Source organism: Trachypithecus francoisi, unplaced genomic scaffold, assembly GCF_009764315.1.
Source record: "Trachypithecus francoisi isolate TF-2019V2 unplaced genomic scaffold, Tfra_2.0 Lachesis_group13, whole genome shotgun sequence".
Lineage (NCBI taxonomy): Eukaryota > Metazoa > Chordata > Mammalia > Primates > Cercopithecidae > Trachypithecus > Trachypithecus francoisi.
Window position 1 is genome coordinate 35,920,115 of NW_022681458.1, and position 18,178 is coordinate 35,938,292.

The 18,178-nt window shown below is 39.2% G+C and overlaps 1 protein-coding gene across 4 annotated transcripts in view; it reads right to left on the reverse strand.

Annotated features, from left to right (window-relative positions):
• The window catches only part of PARD3B (par-3 family cell polarity regulator beta), a 1,137,826-nt gene that overhangs the window by 316,792 nt on the left and 802,856 nt on the right, over positions 1–18,178 (reverse strand). For all 4 annotated transcript variants that reach the window (XM_033230595.1, XM_033230594.1, XM_033230597.1 and 1 more), the window contains 2 exons: positions 10,999–11,205; positions 10,034–10,271 (listed from right to left, as the gene is read on the reverse strand). In XM_033230595.1, coding sequence (XP_033086486.1) covers positions 10,034–10,271; positions 10,999–11,205 — 445 coding nt within the window. The remainder of the gene's footprint in view (positions 1–10,033; positions 10,272–10,998; positions 11,206–18,178) is intronic.

Here is an 18,178-nt window from a genome sequence, read left to right on the forward strand (position 1 = left end):
GTTAGAGGTAATCTAAAATCTGAAAGAAAAAGTTAGTGGGTTCCAGACGTATCTTGCTTGAGACAAAGGTAATATTTGAGGGTCTTGGCTGTCTGAAGTGGAGCCAGAGGGGGAAGACAAGAGGTAATGTCTATCATTCCATAAAAGAAGATATACAAATAGCCAAGAAGTATATGAAAAACTGCTCAGTGATATCACTAATCATCAGGGAAATGCAAATTAAAACCACAATGAGACATTACCTCAAACTTGTTAAAACGGTTATTAACGAAAACATGAAAGATAAGTGTCGGCAAGGATGTGAAGAAAAGGGAGCCCTTCTACACTGTTGGGAATGTAAATTATTATAGCCACCATGGAAAACAGTGTGGACGTTACTCAAAAAGTTAAAAAGAACTACCATATACTCCAGCAATATCACCATTAGGTATTTAAAGTAAATGAAATTGGTATGTCGAGAAGATATCTGGACATTCATGTTAACTGCAGCACTATTCACAACAGTCAAGACGTGGAATCAACTTAAGTGCCCATCAGCAGGTGAATGGATAAAGAAATGTGGTATAAACACACAGTGAAATATTATGCAGCCAGCCAGGCATGGTGGCTCATGCCTGTAATCCCAGCACTTTGGGAGGCCAAGGCGGGCAGATCACGAGGTCAGGAGTTTGAAACCAGCCTGATCAATATGGTGAAACTCTGTCTGTACTAAAAATACAAAAATTAGTTGGGTGTGGTGGCAGGCACCCGTAATCCCAGCTACTCAGGAGGCTGAGGTAGGAGAATTGCCTGAACCCGGGAGGTGGAGGTTGCAGTCAGCTGTGATCATACCACTGCAACTCCAGCCTGGATGACAGAGTGAGACTCTGTCAAAAAAAAAAAAAAAAAAAAAGAGAGAGAGAGAAAAAGAAAGAAAGAAAGGAAGGAAGGAAGGAAGGAAGGAAAGAAAGACTATTCAGCCATTAAAAAGTAGAAAATCTTGTCATTTGCAGCAGCATGGATGAACCTGGAGGACATTATGTTACATGAAATAAGTCAGACACAGAAAGACAAATACCATATGACCTCACTTATATGTGAGGTGTATAAAGGTCGAACTCATGGAAACAGAATGGAATGATGGTCACCAGAGGCTAGGCTATTGGAGGGGTTGAAGAAATGTTGGTCAAAGGACACAAACTTTCAGCTAGACAGGAGGAATAAATTTAAGCAATCTATTATTCACCATGATGACTACAGTTAAAAACAATACGTCATGTACTTGAAACTTGCTAAAAGAGTAGATTTCCCAGCACTTTGGGAGGCTGAGGCAGGCGGATCACGAGGTCAGAAGATCGAGACCATCCTGGCTAACAACGTGAAACCCCATCTCTACTAAAAAATATATATATAAAAAAATAGCCGAGCATGGTGGCGGGCGCCTGTAGTCCCAGGTACTCGGGAGGCTGAGGCAGGAGAATGGCGTGAGGCAGGAGAATGGCGTGAGCCCGGGAGGCAGAGCTTGTGGTGAGCCAAAATGGCGCCACTGCACTCCAGCCTGAGTGACAGAGCGAGACTCCGTCTCAAAAAAAAAAAAAAGAGTAGATTTTAAGTGTTCTCACCACGAAAGAAATAAGTACGTGAGGTAATGGATATGTTAGCTTGTTTTAGCCATTCCACATTGTATATATATATATATTAAAATATCATGTTGTCCATAAGTATAGACAGTTTTTACTTTCCAATTAAAAATAGATGATAGATAGATGATAGATAAGAAGTAATGTCTATCAAGTTGGCACTATATTGACAGCTTTGCTTACCTAAACTGTTTAACTTAAACTTCACAAGAACAGGGAGAGGATGTGTTATTATACTTAGTTTGCTGATGAGGAGGTGACTGAAACTCAAAGGGACTCATGGAGGCCACAGAGCTTGTAAGGGAAAGATTTTTTAATTAGGTTCAGCATTAATTTGGGGGTAGCGAAGGCCCCAGAGCTTCTAAGGGACAGATTTGTAACTAGGTTCAGTGTTAATTTGGCTAATTCGGTGGTGTGTGTTTGTGGTGGTAGTGGTAGGTGTGATGTGTGTGTAGGAGTGTTCTTTTTAAAATAATTCACAGCAGGATGTCTTTATATAGAATTCCCCTAGTTTAAATAAAATAGATAGTATATTTTAGAATAAAATGAAGTAAACATATATGCCTTAGAATCTGCGAAGCTTAGGAACAAAAAGTTGATGCCTCTAGATTGTTAAAAATACCTTTGCTTCAAGGGTTCATGATTTAGCTTTGTCTGATGCTCCGCTACGTAGAAACTGAACTAGTCTATCTTTGAGGTATGCCTGCATTATCTGAGTTGAGAAGAAACAATAAAGAATATCCAGCTGATGGGTTAGAGGAACAGAGTTGATCCAATCACCTGCAAACCAAGTTCACCATTTACATTACCGTCCACCTATCTCAGAATGTTTACCACAGGTATCCTAGGGCTTTGTGTACTAAAACAGACACAGTTTGGGTTAGTTTTTTGTTATAGCTCTGTGTGGAGTTGGTTTAAAAATAACCTTCCCATATTTATATGTTGCACAAAAGAAAACAAAAGAAGGCATAAAGTGATTTGGCTTTAGTACCATAGTGTGCTAAATTCTGATAATGTATCTGCTGAAAATTCAGTGTAGCTTGGGCAGTGTGCAGTGTGAACTCTATTCTGCTGTTAGACTGTCACCAAGGGTGGGATGACACCATTCTTTCTGCTTTACCTTTTTCATAGCACCTACTACAATTTGGAATCATATCAATTATTTTGGATTAGTTGTTTATTCTCTTCCCTTCAATGTAAATTCCACGAGAGCCATGGCCTGGATGTCTTGCTTGACACCATGTAAATTGACCGTTGATTCCCTCGAGCTGATGGGGTACTGGATTGTCCCTGAAATATCTAGTGAATATCTCCTTCACTCCCTGGGTAATCCACTGTTACAAATAGTTTACGTGCTTATGTCATTTTTTTTTTTTTTTTTTTTTGAGACGGTCTCACTTTGTTGCCCAGGCTGGAGTGCAGTGGCGTGATCTCTGCTCACTGCAAGCTCTGCCTCCTGGGTTCACGCCATTCTCCTGCCTCAGCCTCCCGAGTAGCTGGAACTACAGGCGCCCGCCACCACACCCGGCTAATTTTTTGTATTTTTTAGTAGAGACAAAGTTTCACCGTGTTAGCCAGGATGGTCTCAATCTCCTGACCTTGTGATCCACCAGCCTCGGCCTCCCAAAGGGCTGGGATTACAGGCATGAGCCACTGCACCTGGCTGCGTTTGTTTTAATCTCACCACAATGAACTCAAAAGTCTTTTATCCTTCCTTCTTAAGACAGGAAAAGTGCTGTCTTGGTTGCTTAAAGCAGGACTTGGTTGCTCTATGTCAAGTGCCTAGAACAGTGCCTGACACAAAATAGGGCTTTAATAAATTAACTGATAAGTTGATTTAATTATTAACTACAATTAATAAATATAGCATAAAAGGAATTATGAATATGCTTGGCAAGGACAAGGCTTTCAATAAATGTTACTCATCAAATGATATGGGCAAACACATTTTAAAAGCAAAGATGAAGTTCCTATTGGCAGGGTTTGCACTTGGTTCCTCATTAGTCTAGTAAAAAGGAGTTTGCAAGGCATAATTCCTTTTAGGACCAAATTTTAGAAAAGGTGTAGAAAAAGGAATCTGAACCATATCAAACCTTTCCACTCAGTGTCCAAAATAAGTTCACAGTTCAAAGGTTTTTGAAGTGAGTGGCCCATAATATCAAAAAGAGACAACAGCAGCTATTATATTAAAAAATGGATTTGAACATAAATCTATGACAGAATTTAGTTTAAGTAACATGGGGATTGACAAGGTTATTAACTAAGAAATCAGAAACTAATCTCTGGGTTTTCCACATTAGACAAGGTAAAATTTTCTTAGTCAAAGGATATTTCTCTTTGGCTCCTGGAAAAATGTGCTAGGCTCCAGGAAGGCAGCCTAGGACTGACAGCAATGGGCTTGTCTTTTAAAGGAGCTGGAGCTTCACCCTTTGGCTGAGAGGGATTATGAATGGTCTTTCCGCAGGTTAGTGCCATAAAGAGTACAGTGTGTATGGAAGTCAAACACATAATGAAAAAATTTAAGCACAGAGCATACAGAGAAACTACAAAATTGGTAGGCCCTTGAGCTGCATATTTTTCCACAATAATAATAATTCATGGCCTATATAAGAACCACACTTGAATCATGCAAAGAGATAATTCTGAAATCAACAAAGTATAAGCATATTGGAATTAGACAACATGTACAAAAATATTAATTAAAAACATCCTCTATAATTTTTTTCAAAAGGATCAAGAGTAGGTTAAATTAAGAAGCTAAACTGTGCTACTACATATTATTGACACAAATGGACTAGCTAACATCAGAAAAGTGCAAACACTTAGCTTTTCACAAACAAGAACAGGAACACCGCTAAGGCATTCACACTTTCATGATGCAGGCCTTGGTGAGGACAGGGAGGCAGGATTTAAATCTTCACTCAGCCCCTTGGCCAGGTGCCATTCTACATGGTATAACTGCATGAGCCATCCCAAAACCCTATCTTCAGGAAAGCATCTGAGAAATGCAGATAATGGAAAAAGTAATACATATTTCAAACACACATCTAACGTCAAGAGAACCTTAAAGCAATCAATCTTTTTTAAATGAGAAAGAAACTAAGTCAATAGCATCTGAGCAACAGATGAGAATTAAAGCAAAATCTGTTGGCTAATGGTAACAGCTTTGTGTTCTTTGTTGTTGAAAATGTGCATGTAGCAGTTAACTCCAATATGCTCACAAACTCAGATGCAAAAGGCTATGGAAAACAGTTGCTATTTTTACATGGAAGATAAAATCAAACACCACCTTTCAAATCTTAATTTTGCTAAAATCGTGGAAAGAAACAAAGCCTGAGGTGCTAAATGTCTAAAGGATCCAGGACCTGTGATTTCTACTATATGAAAATACAGAATATATTGGACAATAAAAGGGAAGAACCAGCACTGTATTATGGGCAATGGAGTATGAACCTGCCAAATCAATCATCTGAAATAAAATATAAAGTTAAGGTTTAATTTAGTAATATTCTAGAAAATGGGATATGTGAAGCTCTAACAGTTTTTATATTTATAGACTATTTTAGTTAAATCTTTTAATAGTGTTTTTTGTTAACACCTTAAAGAAAAACTTTTCCTTATACATTACTATGATATTTTAAAAGCAGTAAAAATAATTATGATGATAACTATTATTAGTTTTCGATTTGATGCTGTAAGAAATTACAATAGTGGTTCAAAGAACACAACAGGGCTAAATCCAAGGGGTCCAAGGAGTTGTTAGGCTGCATTCCTTTCTACTGCTCCCCAGAGAGAATCCATTTCCTTGCCCTTTCCAGCCTCTAGAGGCTGCCCACATTTGTTGGCTCATGGTCCCCTCCCTCCAGCTTGAAAGCTGGCAGCACTACATTTCTCTGCACCTCACTTCTACAGTCACCTTTTCTTCTTTTACTTTTAAGGCCCCTTGTGATTACATTGGGCATATTGCGGAAAATACAGGATAATCACCTTATGTTCAGGTCAACAACCTTAATTCCATCTGCAACCTTAATTTTCCTTTGTCATGTAACATAATATTTACACAGGTACTGGGGGCGGGGATGCAGACACCTTCAGGGGTCATTATTATGTTGACTACAATAATTAACATTTATTGAATGTTTATTGCTTGCCAGGCACAGGTCTAAGCATGTTACATCTAATAAAATATAATTCTCATAAAAATGATAATTCTATTATGCTTCTCATGTTTCAGATGAAGAAACTGAGTCAAAAGCAGTTAAGGAACTTGCTCAGTGTTACAGAAGTGAAAATTAGAGAAGCCAGGATTGAACTCAGAAAGTATGTAGGCAGAGCCTGTAATTTTCACCTCTCAACTCCATCCCTTCAAAGACAAAATTCTTATCTAAGTATATTGCAATTACATGTTGTCATTATCATCAAGATGGTTAACTCACAGTTCATAAATTCTGGCAATCCTAATAATTATCTAGAATATGGGCAAGTTTAAAATTCAAAATGGCAACCGGAAGGACAGAGTCTACAGAGGCCATCAGGACAAATATCTATTGGGACATCTGTCCCAATCTGGCATTTACTAGACTATAGATCATATTCAATAAATGCATGGGAGGCCATTATTTGAGCTTCTGGACTAGGCCACAACAGACCAGACCAAACCAGAATGGAGTCACTCATGCTATGTGCCATATATAATCAAATTGAACTTAGAAATGGGTCAGTTTCCCAAAATATGGGAGATTCCCAGCAACCAATCAAAGGAGGACCAGGGACATGAACTAGAATGATAAAGTCCCTCTACTTTAACCCTATAAGGAATGCAATTTGGAAATGAGCAATCCTGTTTTTGTTCCTTGTTTTTGCCTTCTTCAGTCTTGTTCTGCCTATGAAGCTCACACCTTCTGCTCATCTCACTTAAGTGCCTTTCTATTCTATAGATGGGATGTGGACCAATTTATGAATCACTAATAAAAGCCAATTCAATAGTTAGAACTCAATTGGCTGAAATTTTGTTCTTTTTATTTTAAATTTTTTGAGATGGGGTCTTACTCTGTTACCCAGGCTGGAGTCCAGTGAAGGGATCATGGCTCACTGCATCCTCTACCTCCCAGGCTAAGTCAATCCTCCCACCACATCAGCCTCCTGAGTAGCTGACACTATAGGCACATGCTACCACGTCCAACTAATTTGTGTATTTTTGCTTTTTGTGTAGAAATGGGGTTTTGCTATGTTGTTCAGGCTTGTAACTCCTGGGCTCAGGTGATCTGCCCACCTCAGCCTCTCAAAGTGCTGGAATTACATGCCTGAGCCACTATGCCTAGCTGAATTTTTTTTTTTTTTTTTTTTTTGAGATGGAGTTTCGCTTGTGTTGCCCAGCCTGGAGTACAATGATGTGATCTCGGCTCACCTCAACCTCTGCCTCCCAGGTTCAAGTGATTCTCCTGCCTTAGCCTCCCAAGTAGCTGGAATTATAGGCATGTGCCACCACGCTTGGCTAATTTTGTATTTTTAGTAGAGACAGGGTTTTTCCATGTTGGTCAGGCTGGTCTCGAACTCCTGACCTCAGGTGATCTGCCCACCTTGGCCTCCCAAAGTGCTGAGATTACAGATGTGGGCCACTATGCCTGACCGAAATTTTGTTTTTTAACCGTCAGATACCTATTATGACATCAGGTCTGTTGCGGTAACCTCAGCCCAGGTGATAGCAGGACCTTAGCAAGTCTTATCATAACACATCCAGGGGCAACATCACTCCCAAGATTTTTGAGCATGAGGAACCCTGCTTAGCATTTCTTGAGCACTGGAAATGTAATGGGAAGGCTCACTGGTGTGAGGATTATTTGTATTCCCTAAATGTCACTTATATATGGGATGATAGAAGTTTCCTTTCTATGTGGAAATTTCAGTTGATGATCACAAAATGAGAACAATTGGTAATAAATACACCCAGCATTCTTAAATGAGATATCTCCTAAGGGTTTCATAAGAGGTGGCCAAACTGGTCCCCAAACCATCATCTCCCATCATTCACCTTCAGCCCATAGACGTATAGTGATCAATTGATTTGAGAAGAAATTGTAGGAGTAAAGGCAGTCATAGAAAGGGGTACTTCTGCCTCTAACCCCCAACAAAATAAGTGAGGGGACTACAAGAAAACCCCTCAGGGAATTGGAGGTAATTGTATAACAGGAGATTGTCACCCCACTTCCTACTTGTTTGTGACTTGCAAAAATTGACTGCCTCCTCCCTTCCCCATGCATGACAGCATTCTTGGGAGAGTCTGATGTGTGTTCCTGGAGGAAGAGGCCCAGAGTGGTGTGGGACGTGCCTGCAGAAGTCTGAAGATGGCAGGCTGGTTGGAACATCTCTATGACGGGGTGAGGAGGAGCAGAACAGTGGGAACAAGCTGTACTTGCATCATTTGGAGGGTGGGAGATCAGGAACTCTAGAAAGCCAGGTAGATGCTGTGGCTGTAAGTTAGGCTAGAGCTGTCTCAAACTGGCACTGTCCAAGAAATCTACCAATTGGGGTCAGGAGACTCAGGGGTATATGTCTGAGGTCAGAGGCTTAGGGGAATAGGTTAGTGGGAAAATGACCTACATTAGTGACTGGTATAGTAAGGAGCACTCTAAGAAAATCCACAAAAGTAGCCACAAAGGTTCCTTGATGGCCAGATTATACCAAATATGCCAGTTAAGTAAAATTCTATCCTATTGAATCATGTCTTTCTTTGTCTCCTGGTTCCAAAGACTGAGAAATGGAAGAAGGTAGAATCCTGCCTCCCACCATACCACAGGATGCTCCTTGTGGTTCAGGTCCAACAGACAGAAAGGAAGAAAGCTTTCATTTATATCGGATTGAACATTTTAGCCCCCGACAAACAAGTCGCATTTTTTTTTTTTTTTTTTTTTTTTTACCCAAAAGTGACCAGAAAGCTAGCAGCCAGAAAGCTGAGATGTCAGGGTGTAGAGAAGGCAGCCTCAACAGTGCATACTTGAAGGGGAGAGAAGAAACAAAGCCATTTTGACTGTGCTGTGTTGAGCCCTGTCTAGTGAATGAATGTATAGCACATGAAATCTTGTCTCACAACTATGCTAGGTCAGTAGAGCAAGTATGCCGGCCTCATTTTAAAAGTAAGGAAAGTAAGGCTCAGGGAAGCTAAGCAATGTGTGTGAAGCCCCATTGCTCCTGTGTGGAGAGTCATGGATCCAGACTGGGGCATCTGAGCCCAGACCCAGTGACATTTTCCCTGTATCACAGTGCCTCTGGAGGTGACAAGTGATGTGCCCGGCCACTGCACACCTAGAGTCACAGAGGGATGAGGTTCATCTACTCTGACTCCCCTGCTTCAAAAGAGGTATTCCAGAGGTAACACGTAGGGCTTCCCCGCCTCTCACTTTCCCTGTGCTGCCAGAGGAAGTATTTATTTTCATAACACGTTGGTACAAAGGACTGCAGGCATTGTCCATGCCTCTACTAAGCATTGGCCTTTCTTTTATGGTGCAATCATAGCTCAGCCTTGGACTACTGGGCTCAACCCATGCTCTGGCCTCAGCCTCCTGAGTACTTGGGACTACAGGCATGAATCACTGTGCCTGGCTAATTTTTTTTTTTTTCTTAGAAATAGGGTCTCCTGCCTGTAACCCCAGCACTTTGGGAGGCCAAGGCAGATCACTTGAGGTCAGGAGTTCAAGACTCCTGGCCAACATGGCAAAACTCCACTCTACTAAAAATACAAAAATTAGCTGGGCGTGGTGGTGTGTGTCTATAGTCCCAGCTACTCAGGAGGCTGAGGCAGGAGAAACGCTTGAACCCGGGAGGCGGAGGTTGCAGTGAGCTGAGATTGCGCCACTGCACTCCAGCCTGGGTGACAAAGTGAGACTGTCCCCAAAAAAAAAAAATATATATATATATAATATATATAATATATACATAATATAAATATATATAATATAAATATAATATATATATTATAAATATATATAATATAAATATAATATATATATTATATATATATAATATAAATATAATATATATATTATAATATATATAATATATATATATAGGGTCTCCCTACGTTGCCCAGGCTGGTCTTGAACTCTTGGGCTCAAACAATCCTCCCAGTCCCCCAAAATACTGAGATTACAGGCATGAGCCTCCGTGCCTGGCATAGTGTTGACCTTTCTTTGACAACAAACTTAAGACAGTGTCCTGTCATCACTGTAAGCTTCCTCGAAAAGCTCCTCTGCCTCTGCAGAAAGAGAACAAGAACAGTTACAGCTGAGAGCTGTATGCATTTAGCTGAGTATGAGGGAAAGTATGCACTATTTTCTGAGTACAGACAAAGGAGTCATTTCACCAGGAGAGACAAAATGAGAAACAAACCCAACTTTGCCTTCAAAGCAGGACCATACCTCAGCATGGCGCTGAAGCCCTTCTTCTTTATTTTCCTTTCTGGATCTTCATTCTCCTCTTTGCGCTTTTTTTCCTTGACTTTCAATTTGCCCTTTTCCTTTTTCTTCTCCTTCTCTTTAGTTTTTTTGACTTTCCTGGCTTTATTTTCCATGTCCTCTAGCTCTGAGTTCCCCTGAGGGGCAGATTCACAATTCAGAGCTCCTTGGCCAGAGTGAGAGCTCTTATCAGACAGACCGTCTGTACAGAGAAAAAATAATCAATACTCATGGTCAGGGGCACATGCAGTTAGTATATAGAGAAACACTAACATGTAAAATGCTAAAGAATGAATAATAGCACTCTGGAGTTCTACCCTTCCATGTGGTTACTTGTGCCCTTTGAAGATCTGACTGCCTAAATCTGGTTACTTCGAGCAAGATTTGATGCTGGGAGTGGGGATGACCGATTGCTTAGCTGATAGTATGAAAGGCTTGATATGTGTTCAAGCAGTAATCTCTCTGAAAGCTGGCTTGTTAACCTTGATCAGCTCAGAAAGTTCGCATGCTGGGAAACAAACAGGGTGAGGAGGGAGTTCTGAGTACAAAATATCCCAACTGCTTCTACCCAATTAATGCAGTCAGAGTCCTTGGATTGATGCTGCCTCTAATGACTCGAATGAGAATGTCAAGAAATGCATACTTAGTGCTCCTACCCTAAGGGTAAATGACAGTTGGTCCTTGTAGAAAAGTGAAGGAGAACATTTCTTTAGCCTTGCACTGTAAAATAAATTGCATATTGCATTCTCCAATTCCATGTTCATTAAGCCAAAGGGCAAAACATATCAGGAAAATGAATTACTTTTAATATCAAAAATATAATTGTGATCCTTAAACCATTTTTTTCTGTAGTTAAGCACACATTCTTGCCCGTGATTTGCAGATAACAATGAGATGAAGAAGCCATTTAAGGAAGCATATTGTCCTACCAGCTTCTATTTCTTCGGGTCCATCGTAGGATTTGTCAATGGCTGCTCTAAAGCTCTCATTGCAGCCTCGGCCTCGAACCATGTGTGGCCGGGGCCTGTGAAAAGGAAGGTCATTCTTCTGGACCTCGGCCACCGCAGTCTGCAGACTCTCCAAGGAACTGGACTTTTTCAAACCCAGAGTTGGACCAAAATCTTTGCTTGGAGATTCTGGAAAAGAAAGGGCAAAAGGTCACCCCTCTTCTAATGGGGCAGTGTGGTGTAATCCTATTGTTCTAAGAATATTTCTGTCTGGACATCCCAAAAAAGGGGTGTTAAGTGGGTGGGAGTTGGGGTTATATTCCAGCTTTGCCACCTTTTGTGACCTCGAACAAGTGGTTTGACTTCTCTGAGCCTCCGTTTCCTTTTCTAAAGCTGTGATAAGATTTAATATGATTATATGTACATTTCTCTCTATGTAGAAGTGTATATGCATGTGTGTCTACAGGTATATACACACACATACGAATTTGAAAGGTTGTAGCTATTTATAGAGACTATATATGAGTGTGAATGAGTGATTTCATATATGTGAGTATACATACATACACCTATGCATACTCACAGACACACACACAAACATACCAAGCACCTAACGTGACGAGAGCTTCCCTTCCAGTATTGTCCTAGCACTCCCACACCTGACAGCTTTTATCATTGCTATGGTTGCTCATATGATTAGTAAGGAACATACTGGGCATGCAAATAAGAGAACATTGAAGTGACTGTGATTTCTGTAATTAAACACTTTACCTTACCCTACTGGCTATTAATGTATGGTAACTGCAGTTTATTTAATCAATCAATCAATAATGCAAAGCAAGAAAGAAAACAACTTTTCCATGTTGATGCTATTGTTCTGAATGTATTCCTGCTTGGGTATCTAGAAAAGGGACAACCTTTTGATGCAATGTAAAATTATAAAACAGAAAATATAAAGCACAACTGAATCTGAATCATCTCTTTTCTGGTATATAATGTTTTTCATTTGTGCGGTTTGCCTTGGCCTCTACCTGCCCCCTCCCACTCCATTCCCTGACCTCCATCCCCACCCCCAGCTAGTCTCCCAATTATCAATAACAGGATTAGGTTATATAAATATTAGCAGCACAAGGATTATCTTTAAGATGGAAGGAATTCTTTCAGGGCTCTTGTTTCTACAGTCAAAGCTTTTCCACCAGGGCCACAGCTCATGTTCCTTTCCAGTTATGAAGGAAACTACTGTCACGAAGAGGCTAAACTTGCATTTCTGGAAATAAATGACTGTGTCATTTTTCAATAGATGGAGTATTCATTAAGAATTATGTATGTAAAGTACCTACTTCAATGTCTAGCACCTAGCAAGGCTCAATAAACGGCACTACCTTTTATTACTATCATCATTATTTTTGCTTCTACTATCACTGCCACTATGAACACTACTACTAGCAGCTTCACACAGGATTAAGGAATACAAAAGAAGTACAACAAAGCCCTATGTGTATATATATACCCATGTGAGTGCGGGTACTACTGTTAGCCCCATTTTACAGATTCAGAAATTGAGGCACACAGCATTGACATAACTTGTCTGAAATTACACACTTAATAAGCATCCAGACCAGGAGCTGGGCCAAGGCAGCCTAGTTCCAGCTTTTCTGCTGTGTACCATGTACTTTACTGTCTAAAGATGTATTTGCTCTGCACCCTCTATTTGATTATGGTCAAATAGCTTAAACTGCCCTACATTTTCCTCATTTCTAAAATAAGAATATTAGGCTAGATTAACCCTGGAGCCTTGTCAAGTAGGCAAATTGCAAAAATTGGATATTGCTTTATAGTTTCATCATTAACTTACAGGAGACAACTTTGCACTTTGAACAATATACAGGATGACAATAAACATTGCATTTTATAAACCCTACTGGCTATTAATGTAGGGTAAGTGCAATTCAATATTCAGTAAATTCAACAGAGTATATTCAATAAATGCAACAGAGATAAGACTAAGCCAAAAAAAAAAATACAAGAAATTTCAGGGACAAATTTCAGGTGTTATTTGCAAATCATAAATACTGAGGATATGTTACTATTAAATCCAGAAAGAGGCATATTTTTTATATTCCCAGGAAGGAAGATAAGTTGAAGAAACAGAAATTGAATAAGATCATTTCTGACAAGAAAACAAAAGGCATCACAGAGGTTTGGGGGTATTGAAGCAATAGTAAAAGCTTTGGAGTTTACAGAAAATATTTTATAATATCAACCCCTAGGGATGTCTGACATGAAGTTTGGTGAAAACATGAAGATGAAAACTATCCGAGAAAGCCCTGATTCTCTGCCAGCAATAGCAACCATCTTTTATTTATTAATTGCCATTCAGGAGATTACATTAGAGCCCAAACTGTAAGCATTCACGTCAACCTTTAGCAATACATTCTGGGGAACATGAAAGTGAATAAATCGTCCAAGATAGAAGGCACGTTATCTAAAAGGAGCTCATGTGAAGCTCAGCAAGAAGTCATAGCTAAGAAGAAACAAATACGCTGTTTCTCATTCTAAGCAAACTGAACATTAAGGATTCATGGATTTTACAAGATTAATAGAGTCGGCAATTAATTCACTCTGTATAAATAGAAGTCACAAAGTAGAAGTACTAACTGATGTTGGGCAATATTACAACCTAGCTCTATTGGATGTAATACATGGTAATATTAAAAGCAGAAAGGGTAGTTGAGTCCTTAGGTTGTAAATATAGACTCTGGAGTTTTCAGGATTGGAAAAATAATTCTGTTTATTCCTGGAGAATGCACAGAATGTAGCTGTAGAATAGGGACTGATGTTAGAGAAGAGAACCAAAATCAGGGAAGTCCTTATAAGGATTTACAGATACAGTGAACTGGGGCCTCTGACAAGGACCTTCACCAGGGATCCCCATGTCTTTCATATGTTTCAGGTCTCCTACAGAAGGTCAAGGTTACCTGCCATGGAAGGGGCATCAGTGTTAAATTGCAACAAAACACTTGGAATAAAATACCCTCCCTGTAAAGACTGTGCGGAGTACAATAAATTGCCACATTCAATCCCTCTTCCCTACTCCTACTCTCACCAATTTCACTTTAGGTTGATGGTACATAGAAAATTTTACAGCTTTTAAAATGAGAAGATTCACTGTCTATGTCTAGCCTCACCATTTACAGAAATCACATTTTTTTTTCTAGGCTTCCACTAAAAGCAGGGGTCTCAAAAAGAGGTCTCTTTTGAGTGAGTAATTTATTGAAATCAAAACCTCAGCCACTCGATCCCATTGAAGTTATCCCAAAATATGATGACTCTTCGTATTTTCATCTGTAGCTGATGCGATACTGGTTGTGGCTTCTACGTCCATGTTCTTTAAGATCGAGATAAACGGATCCTCCCCTCACAAACACGAACTCAACATACACAAGATGCGTGAAACAGATGACACACAATTATCAAGGGTGCTAAAAGAAGGATGTCACATAAAAATTATTCTCAAGGTGGTATAATAAAAACATTCTTAATGTCAGGTGCCAAATTTTCTCTCAAAATTATGGCCTCATATAAAAATGCCACAATTTTTTTTTTTTAAAGATGTTATAGCACTTTTAAAGATTCCATCTATTTCCAAATGAAGGATTGGCTTGACATGGTCCTATATAGAGTAGAGGGAAATTTCAGGGTCATGTCTTCTGGACAAATCAATCCTCAGATACATCCCCTACTACACTCCATTCCCAAAAATACAGCATTATGAAAAGTGAACACACACACACACACACACACACACACACACACACACACCCCAAGACTAAAGAGTTAAAGAAGCTGTGCCAGGCAAAATGCTCACCATGTCTCCTGTAGGCATAAAAAGGGTGGCAAAAGGCCCTTGAGAGAGCTACCACCTAGTTGGAGAGGTGCCACTATGAAACTGATCCTTAAGATGCTGAGAAACTGCTGCCCTAGTCTTCCAGGTATTATAGAAAGCCTCATTTCAACATGTTATGAAACAGAAGGTCCTTCCTGGAGGACAATTTGGATGTGGACCTTGGTTTCTCTGACTCAGTCTTGGATTGCTGCCCTTGCCTTACAGCTGAGCACTGCTGTTGCTTCTCCACGGGCAGATGATTTGAATACTAGAGAATAAAACTATCTAGAGGGTAGTGGTTAATACTGAAGGATTAAAAGGAGGTTGTAAAATATCCAAACATTCCCGCTCTGCTAATTACTTCTTGAGTTAATAACCTCTTTGTGCCTCAGTTCCCTTATCTATAAAATTGAGGATAAGAAAAGCATAGAAGGGTGCCTGGCATGTCATGAGTGCTCATAAAGCATTGGTGATCATTACTGTCACAGTCACTTTTGTACCATCTCTAAACATTTCAATGAATGAAATCTTAGATTTGGTGCAATCCATCATTGAATTATTAAATACGACCATGCATTCTACAAACAGCTGAAAAGGACTTCATAAAAAATGCTGTCTTTATTATTCGAAAAGGGAAACAACTTAAATTTTTTTCAAACAATTAAACTCCTTAAATTGTTTTTTCAAACAATGCCTTACATTTCTTCTATTGACATAGGTATATATATGTTCATCTGTTCATCACATATAGAAGCCATTGTGATAAGATAGATTAATAGTGGAGTCTTAGTTGCCCTTCTCCTTAGGCAATAATCACTTAATTAGTCTGAGATTTAATTGGCAATGTTTGAACTTCCCACTTTAGCATTAAAAATCTCACAATAAAAGAATGCCTTAATCCAGAAGACCAGTAATTGGATCTTCCATTATTGATGAAACTGCTTCCAATACACCCATATTAAAAAACGAGAAATAATTTTAGGGAAGGTATTCACTTCCAGATACATGGCAAGTTTTTCTCCCAGCTAGAGCCTTATAATTACCAAATACTTATGATAAATTAACAATAAATAATGTATTAATTTGTACATTTCAATAACATCAATGGCCCTCAAGGCACTTAGTGAAAATTAATTAAGTTACAGTCTTCCCTTCTAAAATAAAGGGATTGTTTCCCATCGTAAATTAGGGACAAAGATTATTATAACGCCATCCAGGGGTCACAGCATGAGACCTGGGAAGGCTGAGCATTTGTCAAGATAGCTTGCTTTTATTATCAATTTGGCCTTGCCTTATTATGAGCAGTCAACTTGGACAAACACAATAGAAATGCCTTTCCTGCTGCATGGGGAGCTGTGATGTGAAATTAATAAATGTAAAACTCTTTGAATACAAAATTATTGTAAATTCCAAGTAGGAGGCACAATACCACTTTATTGTCCCACATATTTCACTTTGTCTTTTCATTTTAGATTACATTTACTGAAAATTTTCTGTTTGATTTTTTTTAAAGTAGATTTCCTGGAGGCAAAATGTCTTATATGCTTTACTTGGTATCACTGCAAATCCATTAGCCTTTAAAAAATTCTCTGTAATATCCAAATGTATAATTTCCCAAGTTATGTTATCTGTGTTAACTGTGTCCATAATGGGCCTAATTACCTTCTTGCCTATCACAGTGTTCCAAATATTGATCATCATTCCAAGCTTATCACAGTGCCCTGTTTCCTATTCATTACCATAGGGCATAATGCAATTTGGCTATACATTATCTGCTGTCATTTGGGTCTCAGTTCCTTTACCGGCAATTTCCAAGTTCTCCAAGAGTGGAATTTTTCTTTTAAGTCTCACAAATCCCAGGGTCTTTAATCGTTTCCTGAAATTTACATCAAAATGTTCAATAATGAACTTCTCATTAAGATTCATACATTTGCATAATCTCCCCTACTCTATCTTCAAACACTTTATTTTAAAGTGAAACTATTCAGAGAAAATATGGGAAGATTATGTGAACAAATAAATTCCTTGATTATGAGTATGGGCACGGCCCTTCAAGTGTGTTAAATGTATGCCAAGTATTGCTATACACTTTAACTTTCTTTACTAAAAGTTTCTTCTTTCACAGAGAAATAGTCAAAATTTTATTTATTTATTTATTTATTTTTTGAGACGGAGTCTCGCTCTGTCGCCCAGGCTGGAGTGCAGTGGCCGGATCTCAGCTCACTGCAAACCGCCTCCCGGGTTTACGCCATTCTCCTGCCTCAGCCTCCTCAGTAGCTGGCACTACAGGCGCCCGCCACCTCGCCTGGCTAGTTTTTTGTAATTTTTTAGTAGAGACGGGGTTTCACCATGTTAGCCAGGATGGTCTCGATCTCCTGACCTCGTGATCCGCCTGTCTTGGCCTCCCAAAGTGCTGGGATTACAGGCTTGAGCCACTGCGCCTGGCCAAAATAGTCAAAATTTTATGCCATGTTTAGGTTTCTTTCCTGAACTCAGATTATGTCCCCAAAATGTTACAAATAGTGAATTCATTACACCAAAAATATTCTCACGACATTTTTCTTTCTTTTTCTTTTTTTCTCTATCTTACAGATAAGAAAATGTACTCCATGGTTCAACTTAGTGGTTGAACTATTTCTAAAAATACATATATAACTTTATCTGTGGGTAGATTCTGTTAGGGCAGCTGAGGAACCCAGACAACACCAATCCCAGCATGCTGGTGTGTTTTAATCTTCTGTTTTCATTCTTTCCTCCCTTAGAAAGACTCTACTGGATTAAAAAAACAAAACAAGCAAACAAAAAAATAAAAAGTTGCATTCAAGAAAATAACTGAAAAATTAAGTACACAGCGTTGGTCTCCAGAAGAGACATGTGGGTACTTATAGGAAAACACTACCTTTATTATTTAAATAAGTAACAGAATATTCATTTGAGGGTCAAATAAATGGACCAGTGGGAGAAACTTTCCTACGTGTGATACATGATCAAAAAATGTTACCTACCTTTCCTAGACTTACTGAGTTTTGTATCCTCAGCACAGAGATCTACTACACAAACATTCTTTGGAGGTAAAAAGGAATATGAAGGTAAAGGGTACTTACAACACTGGGATGCCCTTTTTCTTCAGTGCTGTGAGGCTGAACAAAGTTTTACATGCAGAAACACAGACCACAATTGCTTCACTTTCTCAAAGCCCACATACAGCTTCCTTTTCTTTGTTAATACAACCCTTAGGTTCTTTTCCTACTTTCAATGATTTAATAGTTTCTGCCC